General features: G+C 41.3%; 2 protein-coding genes across 2 annotated transcripts in view; one reads left to right on the top strand and one right to left on the bottom strand.

Annotated features, from left to right (window-relative positions):
- Window positions 1–2352, top strand: part of LOC100368590 (kinetochore protein Nuf2-A-like) — a 52235-nt gene extending 49883 nt beyond the window's left edge. The window contains exon 12 of the mRNA XM_006819993.3: window positions 23–2352. Within this exon, the coding sequence (XP_006820056.1) occupies window positions 23–94 (72 nt within the window). The 3' untranslated portion in view covers window positions 95–2352. The remainder of the gene's footprint in view (window positions 1–22) is intronic.
- A 241-nt stretch (window positions 2353–2593) lies between these two features.
- LOC100368744 (coiled-coil domain-containing protein 57-like) overlaps window positions 2594–24127 on the bottom strand; it is a 78024-nt gene continuing 56490 nt past the window's right edge. The window contains exons 16-19 of the mRNA XM_085501995.1: window positions 16256–16464; window positions 15717–15813; window positions 15311–15502; window positions 2594–2884 (exon numbers count right to left, since the gene is read on the bottom strand). Coding sequence (XP_085358121.1) covers window positions 2700–2884; window positions 15311–15502; window positions 15717–15813; window positions 16256–16464 — 683 coding nt within the window. The 3' untranslated portion in view covers window positions 2594–2699. The remainder of the gene's footprint in view (window positions 2885–15310; window positions 15503–15716; window positions 15814–16255; window positions 16465–24127) is intronic.

Below are 24127 nucleotides of genomic sequence, written 5' to 3'. Positions count from 1 at the left end.
GTCATTTCTTTCTCTATAACAGATTAAAGAAAACAATGCTGTGTTAGCAGATGCTTGGGACAAAAACAATCCGAAAAATATATTTTGCTGTTGAAGACTTATGGAATTTCATGTCCCTGACTTTATAAATTAAATACCACTGCCTTATTTCTAGCGATTTGTAACTAGATTTCAAGATATGTCTTTTTGATATGTATTTTTGTTAATTTTTTTCTAAATAACCTAAAAAAAAAACTACCATTGCATGCACATCCACATGATGACCACTAAAGAAACAAGACTATTTTGTTTCTGATCATGAGATGTTCGCTGCATTAGTAGTTTTATCAATGTCTAGAGCAAGGCTGGGTGCTGTGACTTGTCTAGCTATTCTGTGCTACAATAGGCTAATAAATTACATACACACTGGAAGTCTAAGAGAATCAACACTACGACATTGCCACAGCCTGAACCAATCTGTCATTTTACATCACTGCAGCAGCACTTTGTCGCTAGATAGTGCTATGTACAGGAAAGGTATCTCCTGTCTCTCATTTTTTTAACATTGATCATCATTTTGCAAAGAAACAGCAATGTTACTGCTTGAATGTCAAACTGAAAGCATGTTGATTTTTTTATGTGTATAGAATTTTGATTGTAAACAAGCAGCCTGTCGGCTGAGATAGCTCCGCTATGCACATTTCAATTAAAGAACAGAAGATATCATTAGAAAATAAACAATATGTATAGTCCCTAAGCAATCAGACTTGCTGTTTACAACAAGAATTTGAAAATATAATTTTTTATCAAAAATGACGAAGATATCATCACAATATGTGAACAAGCCATGCATGGCACAGTCCCAGTCAGTTATAAAATTTAAGATATATAGTTTTGTTTATAGTAATATAGCTGGAATATAACCATGTCAGGAATATGCTTTTTTAACATTAAATTGATTGACATTTGTATCTGATCGTCAAAAAAGTACTTGTCCATATTGAGAGATATTGCCTTGGAACAGCATTCAAAATCAGCCATTTTGAATATAATCAGTCAAAGCATTTAAGAGATATGGCTCTATAAACCCAATCATTAAAACAAAATGGCCACCAGTCAGCCATTTTAAATCCAATCTGCAAAATTAAAATGACGAGCATCAGGAACCTGTAATGTCTAATGTATGTACCAAGTTAGAACGAAATCCACCAATAAATGCTTGTTATTTGATGATTTTTTAGCACAAAATGAACACCATTCGGCCATTTTGAATAGTATAGTCAAATCAATATATCTGTTTATCTATGACATGATGTATAATGAATATTTAAAATTTGAAAATATCAGTCAAAACAAGTCTGAGATATGGGTCTAGAAGCCCATTCATTAAAACAAAATGGCTGCCAGACAGCCATTTTGAATCCGATCTAAAAAATAATGTGCATCAGGAACTCTTAATGTCTAATGTATGTACCAAGTTTGAACGAAATCCATCCATAAATGCCAGATATTTGATGATTGTTTAGCACAAAAAAGGCCACCATTTGGCCATTTTGAATAGGATCGTCAAACCAATATATCTGTCTATCTATGACATGATGTATAATGAATATTTAAAATTTGAACATAATCAGTGAAAGCAAGTCAGAGGTATGGCACGAGAACCACATTCATTAATACAAAATGGCCGCAGTCGGTCATTTTGAATCTTATTTGCATCAAAGTCCCATAATGTCTAATGTATATACCAAGTTTGAACATAATCCATCTGTAAACAGCCAAGAAATGGTTGATTTTTAGGATTTTTAACACAAAAATGGCTGCTATTCGGCCATCTTGAATCAGATCGTGAAACAATTTACGTGCATATGTATAATATGATGTATGTGTGAAGTTTGATTGTGATTGGTCCAGGCATTTCTAAGATACAGGTCCGTCCGGACGCACACACGCACAAAACACTGAGGTCAAAACATAAGTCCCCATTTTCGAACTGCGTCCGAACGGGGACTAAAAATCTGAGAGGTCTACCCAAGGTGTTTTAAAAGTAAAAAGTTGAAATGGACGCTGACAGACAATCACTCGTATGATAAGCTCAGCTCGACAAAGTCGAGAGGAGAGCTAAAAAAATGTTTTCATATACATTTTCAATAAATAACTTTAATTTAAAGAATTCAATGGGGAATGGTGTTTTGACAACTTCCCCTCTAAAAAAAAAAAAGGCCTTTAAGGGAGTGTAGAAGTTGAGCCACCAAATAATATGCAAAAATTTGGTCTGTGCTGATATTTATTACCTTTGTGGCAACAGAATTTGCTGAAATCTCATCGCATTGTATGTAAAGTGTGAATAAAAGTTCATATTACTAAACTTAATGACATCTATTGGGCTACTTATGGTGGTCGCATTTATTGGACTTTTTGTGTTTAAAGCCTTTGACATGATAAAAATACAACGCAGCTACGGTAATTGCAAGATGTCCACCTTTTCAATAGCCTAGAAGCTTCATAGTTCAGTTTACAGCACCACTCTCGTAGTCGTGGATGATTATTGAACAGTTCCACAAAATTCTAACCCAACTTAAACTTTGAAAATGCATGCATCTGAAATATCAGCTTATTTTGGCATAGTATCTTTTATTCAGTGTTACAGCCATGGGCAATAGATTTACATGTAAACGTAAAAAAAACTTGTCTCATTCTGATAAACTGTAGATGTTGATCTATTTTGTATTATAGTTTCTTATTGCCTGTTTAGGTTGTGATTTCTTGTACTTTCCAGCTGCTAGATTTGATAATTGTTTCTTTTCATGCTTCTGTCTTTCCTCCATTGCTGGTCGAACACCTGCAACATCCAAATTATGACTTGGGTTTCCGTCTGGGATAGTGGGCCTTGGCTCAAAATCACCTGTACATAAAATACAATATAGAAAATAAGTTTCGGACAAATGTACATGTGCGCCCCTGTTAAACAACTTGCAGGCAACGTTGTTATAATAGATCATAAGCTTATACTTGTTATCGAACATTCACATGCTGGTAGAGAAAAATTACGTTGCAGTATGATTGCCTATAAAAAAAAAGTAATGGCAATTGAAACAATTGACGAGAATGCTCTTGGGGTTGATTAGGTAGCATTGGATACAGACATGGCTATCATTTGAACAGCACAGCATTATCAAAGCAACTAAAGCCATTTGTTATTGACCTGAAACTTTACAGACACCATCTATATGCATTTCTCTAAAACGTCAAAGATTTTGCTATGTGATGACATCTTCAATTTAGTAAAACCAAGTGCTTGATTGCACCACTTTCTGAGGATCTCCAATTTTTTTTTTATGTAGCACCTGTGCTCACCAATATTCATATTTTTTCCCCTTATATAGTCAAAAAATTACTGTCCAAATGACATAAAACTTAGCATACATGTCGAGTAACTGTCCTGATTGGTCGAGGAGTTTGGCAACAAAAGATTTGTTTGCTTAAAATTTTGAAATCTTAATGAGCTCTATATAGGACATCTACATGCAAAATTGCATGGCAATTGAATTCTTAATAAGAAAGCTGGGAAAGAACTCTTGTGTGCTGAGAGTATTGGAGTCATTGAAAACGACACAGTCCCGTTAAATTTTTGAAAGTTCTCTTTGAGCTCGTCATATTAAAGCGGAATGGTTGTCGTGAGCGTGTCCTTGAAACTTGAGTTCCAAGTGGCATATACAACAGATTGTTTATTTACATCAAAACATGTGTTCCGTGTAGTAGTAATATGGCCAAAAATAAAAACAGCCGTTATTCGGCCATCTTTGATCTGATTATGAAACACACTGATATGTATGATGTATGTGCCAAATACGAATGATAGTGGAAGTAGTTCGGCCATCCTTGACCAGATTTTGAAATAAATTGTCATGGACATGCATCCTAACATGTATGTACCACATTTTAATGAAAACTGATAGAGCATGTCGAAGATATGGCATAAAAAAAACGATGCCTGCCAGTCGGCCATTTTGAATCGAATCGCTAAACCACTGCATGTGCATATGTACCACATAAGGTACTGGGCACATGCAAAGAATGAACAGAATCGGCCCAAGGGATTCTGAGATATGACTCCGGACGGACGGAGACCGAATTATAAGTTCCCGTTTTCAGACTTCGTCCGAACGGGGACTAATTAGGCAAATCAGGTAACTAATATGAACAGATTTGAGTGTAAAACTAATAAGGTCTGCGTAACGTAATATCTATGTACTAAGTTTCATTGTGATTATGAACAGATTTTAACCCAAAATTAATCAGGCCTGTCTATTGTCCTAGACCATTTATAAATCAAGATTTATTCAAATGTGATGATCAGTAATTGAGATATCAGTGTTAATTAGGTGATTAGTAAGCATAAATATTTCCCAAAAACTAATTGGGTCTCTACATAGTCCTAGGTTCATTGAAATGCGATGAGTACTCTTTAAAAGTGTCATTAAAATGAGTGGTTCAGCCATGGAACAGCAAAAAAATAGGTAATTAATGTGCACAATTATTTACCCCAAAACTAATAAGGTCTCTGCACAGTGCTTAAGTAACTATGTACCAAGTTTCATTGAAATGTGATGATTATTACTTGAAATATCAAACAAGCAGCCTATCGGCTGAGATAGCTCCGCTGTTAGCAATGCACATTTCAATTAAAGAACTGAAGACATCATTAGAAAATGAACAATATGAACAGTATCAAAGCAATCAGACTTGCAGTTTTTAACAAGAAGTCGAAAATATCACTTTCTACCAAAAATGACCAAAATATTCACCAAAATTAGAGAATTGAAGATATCACCACGAAATGAACAAATCTGAGAGAGATCTACCTGTATAGGTACCTATATGTATAATATCAAAGCAATCGGACTAGTGGTTTACAACAAGAAGTCGAAAATATCACTTTTTACCAAAAATTACAAAAATATTCACCAAAATAAATTAATTAGAGAATTGAAGATATCATCATAAAATGAACAAATCTGAGAGAGGTCCACATGTAGTACCTAAGCAATTGGACTTACAGTTTTCAACAAGAAGTCGAAAATATCACTTTTTACCAAAAATGACAAAAATATTCACCAAAATTAGAAAATTGAAGATATCAACATGAAATGAACAAACCTAAGAGAGGTCTACCCAAGGTACATATACACCAAGTATCAAAGCATTCAGGCTTGTAGTTTTCAAGAAGAAGTCGAATAAGCAGCCTGTCGGCTGAGATAGCTCCGCTGTTAGCAATGCACATTTCAATTAAAGAACTGAAGATATCATTAGAAAATGAACTATATGTATAGTATCAAAGCAAAGGACCTTGCTGTTTTCAACAAGAATTCAAAAATATCACTTTTCACCAAAAACGACAAAAATAATCATCAAAATTAAGTAATTGAAGATATCACCACGAAATTAACAAGGTCCACATGTAATACCTATATATGTAATATAAAAGCAATCAGACTTGCAGTTTTTAACAAGAAGTCGAAAATCTCACTTTTTACCAAAAATGACAAAAATATTCACCAAAATTAAAGATATCTTTACAAAATGAACAAATCTGAGAGAGGTTCACATGTAGTACCTATGTATGTAATATAAAAGCAATTGGACTTGCGGTTTTTAACAAGAAGTTGAAAATATCACTTTTTACCAAAAATATTTACCAAAATTAGAGAATTGAAGATATCATTACAAAATGAATAAATCTGAGAGAGTTCCACATGTAGTACCTATATATGTAATATCAAAGCAATTGGACTTGCGGTTTTTAACAAGAAGTCGAAAATATCACTTTTTACTAAAAATGACAAAAATATTCACCAAAATTAGAGAATTAAAGATATCATTACAAAATGAACAAATCTGAGAGAGGTCTACCCAAGGTACATATACACCAAGTATCAAAGCATTCAGGCTTGTAGTTTTCAAGAAGAAGTCAAAAAAGTAAAACATTGACACGGACGACGGACGCCGCCGGACAATCACTCATATGATAAGCTCTGCTCGACAAAGTCGACAGCGGAGCTAAAAAGTAAAACATTGACACGGACGACGACGGACAATCACTCATATGATAAGCTCCGCTCGACAAAGTCGACAGCGGAGCTAAAAAGATGAAAATTAATTAATTATGCACTGATATTACCCTAAAAACTATCAGGTCTGTGCAGTGTCCTATGACATCTATGTAACGAGTTTTATTGATACGTGAGTGGAAACACCAAAAATTGATTAATCATTATGCCTATTTAGGGTAATTATTATGCACAGATTTTTCCCCAAAACTAATCAAATCTGGGCAATAGTTCAGAGCATCTATGTGCAAAGTTTCATCAAAATCCAATGAGTAGTTCTTTAGATATCAGTGGAACAGCTAAAAACCAGGTAATTAATATGCATGAAACACCAAAAATTGATTAATCATTATGCCTATTTAGGGTAATTATTATGCACAGATTTTTCCCCAAACCTAATCCAATTTGTGCATTGGCCCAGAGCATCTATGCACCAAGTTTCATCATAAATCAATGTATGGTTCTTGAGATATACCCACGAGCATCAAAAAATGTTTGCATGGCGCCTTCTATTCTTATTCTGCCGTTTTTCAAAACTTTTCTTCTTGAATATTATTCTTACAGCACTTTTTGAAATATGCAGTTTGATCAGTTTTGTAGCCATTTTCTTTAAACATGGCAGGGAATGACATAAAAACTGGAAGGACTAAATTTCACCGTAGTATCTGTGGCATTTGCTCACCATTACCCGGTTAGGAAACGCCTGAGTTCACAATGCGCGTTTTGCGTTAGTAAAATTAGCTTACTGGTATTCCCCACACTGTCTACATTAACATAAAATTAGCACATAGTATGACATCATTTTCACCCAGAATACCTTGCAATTCATTTCTGCGCAGACGTACACAACTTTATTTTCAAGTTTCAACTATCTGATATCCAGCGACAGTGATATTGATTGAGATGACATATTGGAAAAAGGACCCCAGTATTTAGATGCAGGATATATGCACGAAGAGGATGTAAAAAACACAGACTACATCGTCACCACCATCGTCGTCTAGTATGGCTTTAAGTTGGCACCTGACCACAAACAAGATAGAATTTTTAACTGGAAAAACTGAATGGAAATAATATTAATTCCATCTTTTAAGTTTTTGCTGTTCCTATTTCTCACGGAATAACATTTTTTGTTAGCGACACCAAACAGCCATCTTGATTCATACACAACACCTACGGCAAAAACAAATGGAAATTGAATGACTGAAATGAACACGTTCCGGCACTTATGCACAAAGTAAAAAATATTGTTCAAAAACAAGTCATTAAAAATGACACAGTCCCCGTTAAGTTTTTTTTGTGCTCGTCATATTAAAGCGGAGGGATTGTTGCGAGTGTGTCCTTGAAACTTGAGTTCCAAGTGGCGTATACAACAGATTGTTTATTTACATCAAAACACGTGTTTCGTGTCATAGTAATATGGCCAAAATAAAAACAGCCGTTATTCGGCCATCTTTGATCTGATTATGAAATACACTGATATGTATGGTGTATGTGCCAAATACGAATGAAAATGGTACATAAATTGTGGAAATATAGTAATAAGGCTAAAAAGTCAGATGGCTTCAATCGTCCATCCTTGACCAGATTTTGAAACAATTTGTCATGGACATGCATCCTAACATGTATAAAGTACATGTATGTGCCAAATTTGAATGAAAACTGACAGAGTACGTCCAAGATACTGCATAAAAAAAAAAAACAAGATGCCTGCCAGTCGACCATCTTTGATCCAATTGCGAAATAAATCATCATGGACATGTATAATCTATGTACCAAGTTTGAATGACAACTGACAAAGCATGTCCAAAATACAACATTTTCAAAAAACAAGATGGCTGCCAGTCGGCCATTTTGAATCGAATCGCTAAACCACTGCATGTGCATATGTCCCACATAAAGTACTAGTCACATGCAAAGAATGAACGGAATCGGTCCAAGGGATTCTGAGATACGACTCCGGACGGACGCACAGAGACCGAATTATAAGTCCCCGTTTTCGGACTTTGACAGACTCAGGAACTCACGAACGGTCGGGGACATGTATCCTAACATGTATGATCTATGTACTAAATTTGAATGAAAACTGACAAAGTATGTCCAAAATACAACATTTTCAAAAAACAAGACGGCTGCCAGTCGGCCATTTTGAATCGAATCGCTAAACCACTGCATGTGCATATGTCCCACATAAAGTACTAGTCACATGCAAAGAATGAACAAAATCGGTCCAAGGGATTCTGAGATACGACTCCGGACGGACGCACGGACGGTCCGACGGACAGACTCAGGAACTCACGGACGGTCGGGGACATGTATCCTAACATGTATGATCTATGTACTAAATTTGAATGAAAACTGACAAAGCATGTCCAAAATACGACATTTTCAAAAAACAAGATGGCTGCCAGTCGGCCATCTTTGATCCAATTGTGAAATAAATCATCATGGACATGTATCCTAACATGTATAATCTATGTACCAAGTTTGAATGAAAACTGACAAAGCATGTCCAAAATACAACATTTTCAAAAAACAAGATGGCTGCCAGTCGGTCATTTTGAATCGAATCGCTAAACCACTGCATGTGCATATGTCCCACATAAAGTACTAGGCACATGCAAAGAAAGAACAGAATCGGTCCAAGGGATTCTGAGATATGACTCCGGACGGACACACAGACGCACAGAGACCGAATTATAAGTCCCCGTTTTCGGACTTTGTCCGAACGGGGACTAATTAAAGTATCAAGTCACAATTTGACAACGACTGTGATTGTATTGGGGGTGGTAACGTGATTTACCAGGGTTGAAACTATTGTGGTATTGCCGTAACGCATACAGTAATAACGAATGAACATGACAGCTACAGTTTGAAATCAAGATAATGAATATGGATTTTAAATAAAATTTACCGACGTTGCTTGAAAACACACAATATTTGTAGACATAACACTGAACTTAGGCGAGGGTTCTCCGAACCCGCCTATTCACATAGTTCATACCCACCATAGACTCCGGTCAGTCAAAATGACTATTTTGAACTGTAGGCATTAATCAGCGATTCTGCCGGTGACGGAGAGATAGAATCCAGGTCAGGGGAAGCCCCATGACCTCAAGATTCTTTTACCCCTTACGTCACGAACCCACGTGACTGAGGCCACCTGGCAGCGCCACAGGTAGCCGTCCTTCACTCTGGTTCCTTTCTCTCCGCCTCGAGGACTTAGACCAACGCGACGGAAAGAGTGGGGAGGTTGGGGGGACCCGGAGTCTATGGTGGGTATGAACTATGTGAATAGGCGGGTTCGGAGAACCCTCGCCTAAATTCACTACGTTCAATTACCCACCATAGACTCCAGTCAGTCAAAATGACTATTTTGAACTGTAGGCAGAGTCAGACACCGATAGGTGGCGGGTTTTTCCGAGCAAACAGAAAAAAAGGAGAATGATGAAAGACCAACCCAAGAAGGGTGGTGTCTTACCTTGCCTGTGCTGTCCCAGAAGCAAGAAGCCAATGCTGCTGTGGTGACAGGGTTCGGTGTGCCCGAGAAAGCTAGACCCAAGCCGAACTCGGGGGTGATAAGCTTGAAGTAGGACCGAAACAGTTCGCATGAGGGCGTAGGTCGACAGAAGCGAAACCTGGGAGCTTCCAGGAAGTGCTAGTGGAACAGACAATCTGCCCGCAAAAATGCAGAGACTGACTTATCGCCTATGCGCAGAGGCCCCTGCAGTCGTTCGGGCTGGGTCAGCAAACAAGGCCTGACCCGCTACGACGGGGCCTAACCTGAAGAGACCCTGCTCAATAGATTGGGTGTCTCCTAGGTAGTAGTTGATGAAGACGTTCTGCGTTCTCCAGAAGCCTGCCCTCAGAATGTGTTTGAGGGGGGCACCTGACGCTAGCGCTAGTGAGTTAGCAATCGCACGGACCTCATGTTCTTGTACTTGGTGTCTCTGCAAGGTCTGTGTTGAGGAGGATAGTGTATTATAGACCTCCAGTACAGTCGCAGTAATCCACCTGGGGATGGAAGTCGGGGAAACCGGCTTATCCCGCTTGTCAGGGCCGTAACACAAAAACATGTGTTTGGTTCCCTGTCTAGAAAACCTGGTACGGTTCTCGTAGCAGCTCAGCACTCGGACCGGGCAGAGAAGCAATTCCTCCTGATCTTCCGGACTGACAATATTTGCCAGCCGGGGGATGACGATCGGTTGAGGATCGTGTCCTGGAATTTGGTTCTTGGCGAGAACCCGATTCGTGTCTTAGTACAACTTGATCGCCCATAAAAGCGGCACAACTGTCCGCAAAGGATAGTGCGCGCCTAGCTTTGACCGGCGCCTACCTGAGGCGAGGGCCAGTAGGAAGACTATTTTCCACATCAAAAAATTGAGTGGTGCTGATTGGAGAGGCTCAAAAGGCGGTCTGCTTAGAGCGGACAACACAGCAGACAAGTCCCAGTTGGGCAGTTCCCTTGCATGGGGTCTCAGCGTCTGGAAAGCAGTAAATAGTCTCCTAATAGTAGGACAATCGGTTGGTCTTGTTCCCGTACGTTTGAATGGTGAGGCACAAGGCCGACCTGTAGCCAACGATCGCTGCGTAGGACAAACCCACTTTGTCAAACAGGTGGACGAAGGAGCCTGCTACCTGGCCAATAGAGGGATGGTATCAATCAATCTCCCTCCCGCTACACTAACCAGTGTATGCTCGCAGCCTAGAAATGTTGGCTGCATTGGTGGAATCCCAGTTCGCCCTGGCCAGGACGTTGGCAGCCCGCTCAGATAAAGCTTTCGTATGTGCGGGTCTAATGAGAGCCTCTATGCGGGTAAGTGATACCCGCTGGGCTCGTGGTAGTGCGCCGTCTGGTTGGGACGGCATGTCCAGTAAGTCCGGAAGCACTACTGGTGTTTCGACTATTGTTTCCGACAGAAGTGGAAACTAGGCCCTGTTTGGCCAATTGGGTGCGACCAATGATAATATGCAGGTGTGCACCTGTCGAAGTCTTCTCCGGTGCCCGGTGGACTAGCGGGAAGGGAGGAAAAGCATACACAACTAAGTGGATCCGTGGGGTAGCAAAGCGACCCTGGCCCAGGCTCCTGGAGTCAGCAGGAGTGTTGCGTACGTCGGGAGCTTGGTGTTCCGGGGTGCGGCAAACGGTCTAACCTTGGACCGTCCACAGCCGAAACAGCCTGGAGGCTACCCACTGGGGTATCAGCCACTCCGTGTTCTGGAGATGGAGTCGCCCTGAAAGGGCGTCGCCAGACTGTTCCTCACCCCTGGAAGGTGGTGTGCGGTTAGCTCCACATTGTATTCCAGGCACCAAAGGAGGATTTTACTCCGCTAGGACTGACAACGATGAGGAATGCGTCCCCCCCTCCTTCTTGAAGGAGACCACCGCTGCATTGTCTGTGCGGAGCAGGACTCTGTGGTCTCGAACTACGGGTAGAAAGCGTGGTAGTGCTAAGTACACTGCTCACAGTTCGAGCCGGTTGATATGGTGGTCCCAAAACTATGCGGGAGCCATATCCTTGGGCTTGTTCGTCCAATAGATGCGCTCCCCAACCCTGGGGGGAGGCATTTGTTACCAGAGTCATACCTGCGGCGAGCGGGTCCAAGGGGGGCCCTCTGCCCGAGGTTGGTCAGTGACGACCACCAGGGCAGGGCTTCCTTCACTTGGTCCCAGATCGGAACCCGCTTATCTAGTTCCCATAGGAGAGCTCGGCGTTATAACAAGCGTTATACCGGGCGGCTGCGTAGTGCAGCCTGGGGAACGACCCTTCGAACCGAGGTCATCATTCCGATGATCCGCATTAGTTCACGGAGGGACACCGAGGGAACGCTGACTAGGCATTCGGCTAGGCTGCTTAGCGCTAAGCAATATGCTTGAAATAGCTAAGCCAGGCTTACCTCTGTGTCAAAACTCCATGCCCAGGGACACCAACTGCGCGTTGGCTCGAGGTGGGACTTGTCGATTTACTAACGAGCCCAACTGGTGAAGTAAATCCTGTGTTAGCCTGATGCGTTTGGCTATTACCCCTTGCCCGGGTTGTTGGTAACCAGTAGTCTGGGTACGGATTGAGGTGTACCGACATCTGGTGAAGCAGCAGCACTACCTGTTTCATCCCTCTGGTGAACACGTAGGGCGCTGTGCCTAACCCGAACGGGGGGGGGGCACCAAAGTTCGAATACTTGGCCCAGCTGGGCGATTCGAAGGAAATGGCAACTTGCTAGGTGCATCGGTACGTGCAGGTAGGCCCCGCTTAAGTCTAGCGGGGCTAGCCAGTCAAAACGGTGGATGGAGAGAAGAACCCTGAATGGTGTCTCCATGTGGAACCGATCGAGGGGCACGTACTGATTCAGTCTGTCTAGTTCCAAAACTGGACACCTGCCACTTGTAGATTTGGTACTACGAACACATTTGGGTAGAAGCCTGGACTTAGTTCCAGCTGATGTACCCTGTGTATGGCGTCTTTCCCCAGCAAACTGCTACTTACTGTCTGATTGCTTCCGCCTTGCAGGGGAGACACTGACGGGGGGAAGTGGAGATTTCAGCAGTATGCCGTAAACGGATGTCACCACCTGGAAAGGTCCAGGTATCGGTCACCCGCCGTCTCCAAACCGGACTACACCGGGGCAATCTGTGTACGACAGGGATGTGTGGCCATGTGTTCGGCAGTTGCAAGGGGGGGGGGTGCTCCCTTCCCCCATGAGGCGAGTTCCCCAAGGCCTGAAGTCGTCACTAAGTTGTGACCTGGCCACTCACCGAACACGTGCCTGTCCCCCCCGGTTGCAGAGGTGAGCGTCAAACATGCTTCCCCTGCTGCCGGGTAGACGTCTGCCCAGAGAGGGTGAGGAGCCACCACCTGGCTCTTACCTCCCTGGGGGCGCGCCACTACCCTTCCCTCCCATGGAAGGGTATAAGCGCTTGCCTCCTGGCTGACTCTGGCTAGCGGGCAACGCCCTAGGGCGTTGTGTTTTCTGTGCTTGGGGTGCCCTCCGCTTGCCCATGGCAGGACCAACTGGCTAGCGGATTGGAACTGAACCCTCTGATTCATTGCACTCCGAAGCTCCAAGACTGTACCCACCATTCCCTGAACAAAGAGGGTGGAGGGTGTCCAGTCTGCGTCACTGAGGTGGGGGAGAGGGGAGAGATGTGCCGACGGGGTTGCTTTGGATCCCGACGCCCGTGATCCCATAAGCGTTGAAGCAACCTTAGGTGGTCGCTTTAGGATCAAGGGTGGGGGGTATATACATCGTATCACTGGGATCGATGATACTCTGCCTCACCCCAAAAGCGTGGCTCACCGAGTCATACAGATGGAAGACTCTGAGGGGCCGCCCGGAGTACTGGCTGTATCCAACGCGAGCGAACGCGTCTCCTTTAACTTTAAATATGTGAGAGGGAGCGTGTTCGACTGTGCGTCTCATGACAGGGTCGGTTCCCTCTGGGGACGCCCGTGGGTCGGTAAGAAAGGAGTCAAAACCCACAGCGGGGACCGGACACAAGGATAAATTCGTTACCGTTGTACCGTTACCGCGTGACGAACCCTAGCTGGCTGAAAGTGGGGGGGGTCAACGCGTGCCCTGCCCTGAAAGCCCTGCCTCGAGATCGGAGACTTGGCTGCCAGCACCCCGTTGGCATTCAGTGCCCGCGGATCCAGAGAAGGACCGATGCAATTAGCCTGAGCCTCGGCCACCCCCCAAAATAGTGGGAGAGCCGTGACTGGGAACGGGGGTTCCCCGGAAGAGACGTGTTTGAATGCAAACATGCTTTCGTGTCTCTTCCTGCTTGCCCACCGAGGGGACACAGTGGAGACAGCTCGCTCCGACTGCGTCTGATCTACCCAGCCTGCCAGGGACGCAATTGCCCCGACAGTCCTTCGACCAAAGCCCTCAACTCGGAGGCAAACTCGGCGCCGTGCGAGGAAGGGTCCACGAAGAGACCCGCAACGGGCCCCATAGGAGGAAAGCCTCCAGGGGCACAGCCTCGCTGCAGCCGGTAAAATCGGGTAAAAAACACTGCCTGAAAAAACAGACTGTGAGGATGCCCTCCGATCAGCGAGGGAGGCCGAGAAAATATCGGTACCTCCGCCGTCGGGCCTCTTACTCGACGTCCCGGTACATGAAGTACCGGTAGCCGAGCGCGAGGACTTTCCACTCATGCAAAACACGCAACTCACTTTAACCGATTTGTTTACTGGACGCGCGACCTTGCTGTGACGCGGTCAGTGTCAGCGATTTTGATGGCTCTGAAAGGACATCTCAGGCCTCAGAACTCCAGTGAAAAAAACACGCTTTCACGCAAAAAACCTCGAAACCCACACGTAGCCACGACAAAGCATCTCGGATGCGGGTTCTATGCTGGTAGATTCTGAATAAACCACTGTACGGTCGGCTCAAAAGACGAGGAGACCGGAAGAAAAAGGCAGCGAGCCTTGGAGCTGTCATTACATCGATATATTGCTAAATACATTAAAAATAAAAGACGACATGCATGAGGGAGACGAATTACAGTTGTAAAAGGTGCCGCCATGAAATCAACATGTGACTACGTAGTGGCGCCGGATTTTGATTTCTTTGCTGTGAAAAATACTACACACAAAGGGGAAAACGACACGAGGGTAAAAAAAGACAAGGAAAACTTATCCTACCAGCTACCATGTCAGATGCCGAGCAGCGGCAACAACCCAAGCTATAAATCCGGACAGGAAAAAAAGCAGGCGATCCAGCAGAGCTCGCTAGATTTCATCTCCACTCGAGGCGGAGAGAAATTGAGAGTGAAGGACGGCTACCTGTGGCGCTGCCAGGTGGCCTCGGTCACGTGGGTTCGTGACGTAAGGGGTAAAAGAATCTTGAGGTCATGGGGCTTCCCCTGACCTGGATTCTATCTCTCCGTCACCGGCAGAATCGCTGATTAATGCCTACAGTTCAAAATAGTCATTTTGACTGACCGGAGTCTATGGTGGGTAATTGAACGTAGTGAATAGAAGTGCTTCAAATGTTGCTCAAAGAAAATGCTATGACGTCACCGCTGTCTCCCCACAAGCGCAACACACTACACAGGCGATTCACACCTTAGAGCAATAGCGTTTTCTAACAGAGTGCTGAGGGACTGAACAATCATGTGACTTTGGCCGCCATATTGAATTTAAGAATGAGACGTGTTTTGCATCTAATTTGCATAATAGCAGATATGTTGGAATTTTGTTAATAGCACCACATGACCTCACCTGATGGATGGAGTGGCTGATTATGATACGGTGATGGACTTCTCCTAAATGTTGGACTTGGACTTGGACCCTCATCCAGAATTCTCCAAACATCCTGTATGGAGCCATCCCCATAGGACGATAGACTCATCAATAATGGCGATCCAGCTGACCTCACCGTACTCATTGTAGTTTGCAAATCTGCTGAGTAACCTGAAAGACAAGTTGATATTCTGTCACAAGGTTGTCATAATAACATGTTCATGTCAAGTCTCCCAGTTGGAACAGTAATATGATTTTTTTCTTCGCTCACTGTGAAATGGCGCTACATATCTTGTAAATTTTACATGTGTTGTATACATTGCATGGGACTTGTACCAAATGCTATGTTTTAATATAGTTGCAAAGACTGCCAAGCAGCAAATACCTGTCTGTTGCTGCCTTTGATCAACATTAGGTCGAGGTACATCCTGAGTTGGCTGTAACACTTTCTCTGGTGACTGTCTCTGGGCAAATCTCAGCTCCTTATTAGAAACAATTAATTTCACATTCATAAACTCAAGAACATGCTGTGAAAATAGTACAAGGCTATACATGTACCTGTGTACACTCATGATGGGTAGCATTAAATAGTTATGCTGAACTACAAGAATATGGGGACAGGATGGCACCTGTTTTGTTAATTCGTAATATGTATGCTAGACAATAAGAATGAAGGGACAGAACGGTATCAGTTTCATTAATACGTAGTGTGTATGCTCAACTACAAAATGGGGCACCAGGAGGGTACCTGTTTCTTTACTTTGTAATAAACTAAGAGAATGGAAAGATGGGCAAGACAGCACCCGTTTCATTAAATTTATATGTATTGATACACTAAACAAGAATGGGATCCCAGGAGGGTACCCACTTCATTAAAACGTAATATGGATACTGAACTACGAAAATGGAATGCTAGGAGGGTACCTGCTTCGTTAATTCATACTGAAGTTTTTCTAGATTGCTTAGTTTGGACTGGAAGTCATCCACCAACTGTGCACCTGATGTTGGCTTTGTCTGTTGTGTTGGATGTAGCTGTTGCCCTGGGTAACGAGATTGATGCGGTGGTTGTTTCCATGGGTTTCCTTGTGGAACAACACCTGGATGTTGTCTTGGTGGTGGATCTTGGGAAGTAGCTGAAAATAATAATTATATTATGTATTCAAAGGGAGTTCTGTTATAGGGAGTGGGATTTCATAATTTTATCAAAGATATTGACGTTCCATGTCCATGACAAAAATGTCTCTCGTTAAATTAAAGTGATTTAAAGTATGACATCCACTAGTGTGGGAGAATGTGTTGTAAGTACATAATCAAAACAAGTGCCATGCCATGCAATGACCACCAATCCCCACATAATCTACAGTGTGTTTACAGTATGACATACACTAGTGTGGGAGAATGTGTTGTAAGTATATAATCAAAACAAGTGCCATGCCATGCAATGACCACCAATCCCCACATAATCTATAGTGTGTTTATAGTATGACATACACTAGTGTGGGAGAATGTGTTGTAAGTATATAATCAAAACAAGTGCCATGCCATGCAATGACCACCAATCCCCACATAATCTACAGTGTGTTTACAGTATGACATACACTAGTGTGGGAGAATGTGTTGTAAGTATATAATCAAAACAAGTGCCATGCCATGCAATGACCACCAATCCCCACATAATCTACAGTGTGTTTACAGTATGACATACACTAGTGTGGGAGAATGTGTTGTAAGTATATAATCAAAACAAGTGCCATGCCATGCAATGACCACCAATCCCCACATAATCTACAGTGTGTTTACAGTATGACATACACTAGTGTGGGAGAATGTGTTGTAAGTATATAATCAAAACAAGTGCCATGCCATGCAATGACCACCAATCCCCCACATAATCAGCAGTGTGTTTATAGTATGACATACACTAGTGTGGGAGAATGTGTTGTAAGTATATAATCAAAACAAGTGCCATGCCATGCAATGACCACCAATCCCCACATAATCTACAGTGTGTTTATAGTATGACATACATTGTACACTAGTGTGGGAGAATGTGTTGTAAGTATATAATCAAAACAAGTGCCATGCCATGCAATGACCACCAATCCCCCACATAATCAGCAGTGTGTTTATAGTATGACATACACTAGTGTGGGAGAATGTGTTGTAAGTATATAATCAAAACAAGTGCCATGCCATGCAATGACCACCAATCCCCACATAATCTACAGTGTGTTTACAGTATGACATACACTAGTGTGGGAGAATGTGTTGTAAGTATATAATCAAAACAAGTGCCATGCCATGCATTGACCACCAATCCCCCACATAATCTACAGTGTGTTTATAGTATGACATACACTAGTGTGGGAGAATGTGTTGTAAGTATATAATCAAAACAAGTGCCATGCCATGCATTGACCACCAATCCCCACATAATCTACAGTGTGTTTATAGTATGACATACACTAGTGTGGGAGAATGTGTTGTAAGTATATAATCAAAACAAGTGCCATGCCATGCAATGACCACCAATCCCCCACATAATCAGCAGTGTGTTTATAGTATGACATACACTAGTGTGGGAGAATGTGTTGAAAGTATATAATCAAAACAAGTGCCATGCCATGCATTGACCACCAATCCCCACATAATCTACAGTGTGTTTATAGTATGACATACACTAGTGTGGGAGAATGTGTTGTAAGTACATAATCAAAACAAGTACCATGCCATGCATCGACCACCAATCCCCACATAATCTACAGTGTGTTTATAGTATGACATACACTAGTGTGGGAGAATGTGTTGTAAGTATATAATCAAAACAAGTACCATGCCATGCATTGACCACCAATCCCCACATAATCTATAGTGTGTTTATAGTATGACATACACTAGTGTGGGAGAATGTGTTGTAAGTATATAATCAAAACAAGTACCATGCCATGCATTGACCACCAATCCCCACATAATCTACAGTGTGTTTACAGTATGACATACACTAGTGTGGGAGAATGTGTTGTAAGTACATAATCAAAACAAGTGCCATGCCATGCATTGACCACCAATCCCCACATAATCTATAGTGTGTTTATAGTATGACATACACTAGTGTGGGAGAATGTGTTGTAAGTATATAATCAAAACAAGTACCATGCCATGCATTGACCACCAATCCCCACATAATCTACAGTGTGTTTACAGTATGACATACACTAGTGTGGGAGAATGTGTTGTAAGTACATAATCAAAACAAGTGCCATGCCATGCAATGACCACCAATCCCCACATAATCTACAGTGTGTTTATAGTATGACATACACTAGTGTGGGAGAATGTGTTGTAAGTATATAATCAAAACAAGTGCCATGCCATGCATCGACCACCAATCCCCACATAATCTACAGTGTGTTTATAGTATGACATACACTAGTGTGGGAGAATGTGTTGTAAGTACATAATCAAAACAAGTGCCATGCCATGCAATGACCACCAATCCCCACATAATCTACAGTGTGTTTATAGTATGACATACACTAGTGTGGGAGAATGTGTTGTAAGTATATAATCAAAACAAGTGCCATGCCATGCATTGACCACCAATCCCCACATAATCTATAGTGTGTTTATAGTATGACATACACTAGTGTGGGAGAATGTGTTGTAAGTATATAATCAAAACAAGTGCCATGCCATGCAATGACCACCAATCCCCACATAATCTACAGTGTGTTTATAGTATGACATACACTAGTGTGGGAGAATGTGTTGTAAGTATATAATCAAAACAAGTGCCATGCCATGCAATGACCACCAATCCCCACATAATCTACAGTGTGTTTATAGTATGACATACACTAGTGTGGGAGAATGTGTTGTAAGTATATAATCAAAACAAGTGCCATGCCATGCATTGACCACCAATCCCCACATAATCTATAGTGTGTTTATAGTATGACATACACTAGTGTGGGAGAATGTGTTGTAAGTATATAATCAAAACAAGTGCCATGCCATGCAATGACCACCAATCCCCACATAATCTACAGTGTGTTTATAGTATGACATACACTAGTGTGGGAGAATGTGTTGTAAGTACATAATCAAAACAAGTGCCATGCCATGCAATGACCACCAATCCCCACATAATCTACAGTGTGTTTATAGTATGACATACACTAGTGTGGGAGAATGTGTTGTAAGTATATAATCAAAACAAGTGCCATGCCATGCATTGACCACCAATCCCCACATAATCTATAGTGTGTTTATAGTATGACATACACTAGTGTGGGAGAATGTGTTGTAAGTATATAATCAAAACAAGTGCCATGCCATGCAATGACCACCAATCCCCACATAATCTACAGTGTGTTTACAGTATGACATACACTAGTGTGGGAGAATGTGTTGTAAGTACATAATCAAAACAAGTGCCATGCCATGCAATGACCTGTCCACCAATCCCCACATAATCTACAGTGTGTTTATAGTATGACATACACTAGTGTGGGAGAATGTGTTGTAAGTATATAATCAAAACAAGTGCCATGCCATGCATTGACCACCAATCCCCACATAATCTATAGTGTGTTTATAGTATGACATACACTAGTGTGGGAGAATGTGTTGTAAGTATATAATCAAAACAAGTGCCATGCCATGCAATGACCACCAATCCCCACATAATCTACAGTGTGTTTACAGTATGACATACACTAGTGTGGGAGAATGTGTTGTAAGTACATAATCAAAACAAGTGCCATGCCATGCAATGACCACCAATCCCCACATAATCTACAGTGTGTTTATAGTATGACATACACTAGTGTGGGAGAATGTGTTGTAAGTATATAATCAAAACAAGTGCCATGCCATGCATCGACCACCAATCCCCACATAATCTACAGTGTGTTTACAGTATGACATACACTAGTGTGGGAGAATGTGTTGTAAGTATATAATCAAAACAAGTGCCATGCCATGCATCGACCACCAATCCCCACATAATCTACAGTGTGTTTATAGTATGACATACACTAGTGTGGGAGAATGTGTTGTAAGTATATAATCAAAACAAGTGCCATGCCATGCAATGACCACCAATCCCCACATAATCTACAGTGTGTTTATAGTATGACATACACTAGTGTGGGAGAATGTGTTGTAAGTATATAATCAAAACAAGTGCCATGCCATGCATCGACCACCAATCCCCACATAATCTACAGTGTGTTTATAGTATGACATACACTAGTGTGGGAGAATGTGTTGTAAGTATATAATCAAAACAAGTGCCATGCCATGCATTGACCACCAATCCCCACATAATCTACAGTGTGTTTACAGTATGACATACACTAGTGTGGGAGAATGTGTTGTAAGTATATAATCAAAACAAGTGCCATGCCATGCGTCGACCACCAATCCCCACATAATCTACAGTGTGTTTATAGTATGACATACACTAGTGTGGGAGAATGTGTTGTAAGTACATAATCAAAACAAGTGCCATGCCATGCAATGACCACCAATCCCCACATAATCTACAGTGTGTTTATAGTATGACATACACTAGTGTGGGAGAATGTGTTGTAAGTATATAATCAAAACAAGTGCCATGCCATGCATCGACCACCAATCCCCACATAATCTACAGTGTGTTTATAGTATGACATACACTAGTGTGGGAGAATGTGTTGTAAGTATATAATCAAAACAAGTGCCATGCCATGCAATGACCACCAATCCCCACATAATCTACAGTGAGTTTACAGTATGACATACACTAGTGTGGGAGAATGTGTTGTAAGTACATAATCAAAACAAGTGCCATGCCATGCAATGACCTGTCCACCAATCCCCACATAATCTACAGTGTGTTTATAGTATGACATACACTAGTGTGGGAGAATGTGTTGTAAGTATATAATCAAAACAAGTGCCATGCCATGCAATGACCACCAATCCCCACATAATCTACAGTGTGTTTATAGTATGACATACACTAGTGTGGGAGAATGTGTTGTAAGTATATAATCAAAACAAGTGCCATGCCATGCATTGACCACCAATCCCCACATAATCTACAGTGTGTTTATAGTATGACATACACTAGTGTGGGAGAATGTGTTGTAAGTATATAATCAAAACAAGTGCCATGCCATGCATTGACCACCAATCCCCACATAATCTACAGTGTGGTTATAGTATGACATACACTAGTGTGGGAGAATGTGTTGTAAGTATATAATCAAAACAAGTGCCATGCCATGCAATGACCACCAATCCCCACATAATCTACAGTGTGTTTACAGTATGACATACACTAGTGTGGGAGAATGTGTTGTAAGTATATAATCAAAACAAGTGCCATGCCATGCAATGACCACCAATCCCCACATAATCTACAGCGTGTTTATAGTATTTGATACGAGTGTATTCGGTCATCAGAACCATAATGTAAACCATGTGAATATGTGAACAGCAAGTGGAGAAACATCGTCTGAATCGCACGGTTTGTTGGTGCCAACTCCACCAACCTGTGCAAGATCAGCCTGGGTAACCACGTATTTTATGTTAAACAAATTGCCAAGTTTGATTAGATGCGCCTGTTTGAAAAGCTCCCAATCAGATGCTGTGTAACGTTGCAGGTAAGCTAAAGAACACAACCCATGCATGGCACAGTCTCCGTTAGCTATCAAATTTAAGATATATAGTTTTGTTTATAGTAATATAGCTGGAATATAACCATGTCAGGAATATAATTTTTTAACATTAAAATGATTGACATTTGTATCTGATCGTCAAACAAGTACTTGTCCATACTGAGAGATATTTCTCTGGAACAGCATTCAAAATCAGCCATTTTGAATACATGTATATATATATAACATGATGTACAACGAATATATAATATTTAAATATAATAAGTCAAAGCATTTAAGAGATATGGCTCTAGAAGCCCACTCATGGCCGCCAGTCAGCCATTTTGAATCCAATCTGAAAAATAAAATGACGAGCATCAGGAACCCGTAATGTCTAATGTATGTACCAAGTTTGAACGAAATCCACCCATAAATGCCAGAAATGCTTGATGTTTGATGATTTTTTAGCACAAAAATGACCACCATTCGGCCATTTTGAATAGTATAGACAAACCAATATATCTGTTTATCTATGACATGATGTATAATGAATATATTGAAAATATTATCAGTCAAAACAAGTCGGAGATATGGCACGAGAACCACATTCATTAATACAAAATGGCCACCAGTCGGCCATTTTGAATCCGATCTGAAAAATAAATGATGTGCATCAGGAATCTGTAATGTCTAATGTATGTACCAAGTTTGAACAAAATCCATCCATAAATGCCAGATATTTGATGATTGTTTAGCACAAAAAAAGCCACCATTTGGCCATTTTGAATAGGATCATCAAATCAATATATCTGTCTATCTATGACATGATGTATAATGAATATTTAAAATTTGAACATAATCAGTGAAAGCAAGTAGAGATATGGCACGAGAACCACATTCATTAATACAAAATGGCTGCCAGTCGGCCATTTTGAATCTTATCCGAAAAACAAAATTATTTGCATCAAGGTCCCGAAATGTCTAATGTATATACTAAGTTTGAACAAAATCCATCTGTAAACAGCCGAGAAATGGTTGATTTTTAGCACAAAAATGGCCGCCATTTGGCCATCTTGAATCAGATCGTGAAACACATTGATGTGCATATGTATAATATCATGTATGATGTATGTGTGAAGTTTGATTGTGATTGGTCCAGGCATTTCTAAGATACAGGTCCGGACGCACGCACAGACGCACGCACGCACGCACGCACGAAGGTCAAAACAAAAGTCCTTGTTTTCGGACTGTGTCCAAACGGGAACTAAAAATGTTGGAAATGGCGACGTGTAGCACGGTTACATCAAAATTCTTCTAGTAACTGTGCATGTAGAGTATGTTAAGGTTGATTACTAAACTCAAAAATCCGGCACAGCATTTTTTCACCCACTTTGCAGGCTGTTTGGGGCATACTTCGTCAGCAAAGTGACAAATATTTATATCGACCATGTTTTAACAAAGTAATGAAACTGTCAACTCTGGAAAAAAAACTCTACTCGACTGATTATTGATGTTACACATTTTTCGTGATTTGCCACTCCCATGTTGCAACAAACTCATCTTTTTTCAGGCAATAATGCCTCAATTGCATGGTTTTGGTAATCGATGAGGCTTTTTATCTTGAAAAACTGCGGGATCTGTTCTGCTTAGGTCGCCAATTTAAAAAAACCTGCTCTACTGTATTTTGATACAATTGGCTGTTTATTTTGTCACATCTCCCTGTCTTGTCGTTAAGGGTGCCTATTAAATACACACTGTAGTGGTTCAATCTGCCAAGGGTTGGTTTGTAGGGCTGAGCCAAAACAAACGTTTCTTGGCTGGTGGAGAAACTGATGCCACATATTTAATGATATGTAAAACAGGTCTAGCAATTACACTGATTGGATAGCATGTCTACATTATACCCTGACATGAACAATAAATCCGAATGATTCAGAACAATATTATAGCAAGCTAAACTCAGTCTCCTGCTGACATTGCTTGATCCTAGTTGCAGACAATACACACTGTCCTATAGACCTTTAGTATGAGATGAACTTCTGTGTCTTAAGTTGCCATCAATCATACTAGTCAACTTATTTGAAATAATGGTTATAAATAATCATTACTTTTGGATGTTAACTCAATGATCAATTTTCACTGAAATGGC

Source organism: Saccoglossus kowalevskii, chromosome 8, assembly GCF_978046115.1.
Source record: "Saccoglossus kowalevskii chromosome 8, keSacKowa6.1, whole genome shotgun sequence".
Classification (NCBI taxonomy): domain Eukaryota; kingdom Metazoa; phylum Hemichordata; class Enteropneusta; family Harrimaniidae; genus Saccoglossus; species Saccoglossus kowalevskii.
This window is presented reverse-complemented; position numbering and strand designations above follow the sequence as displayed.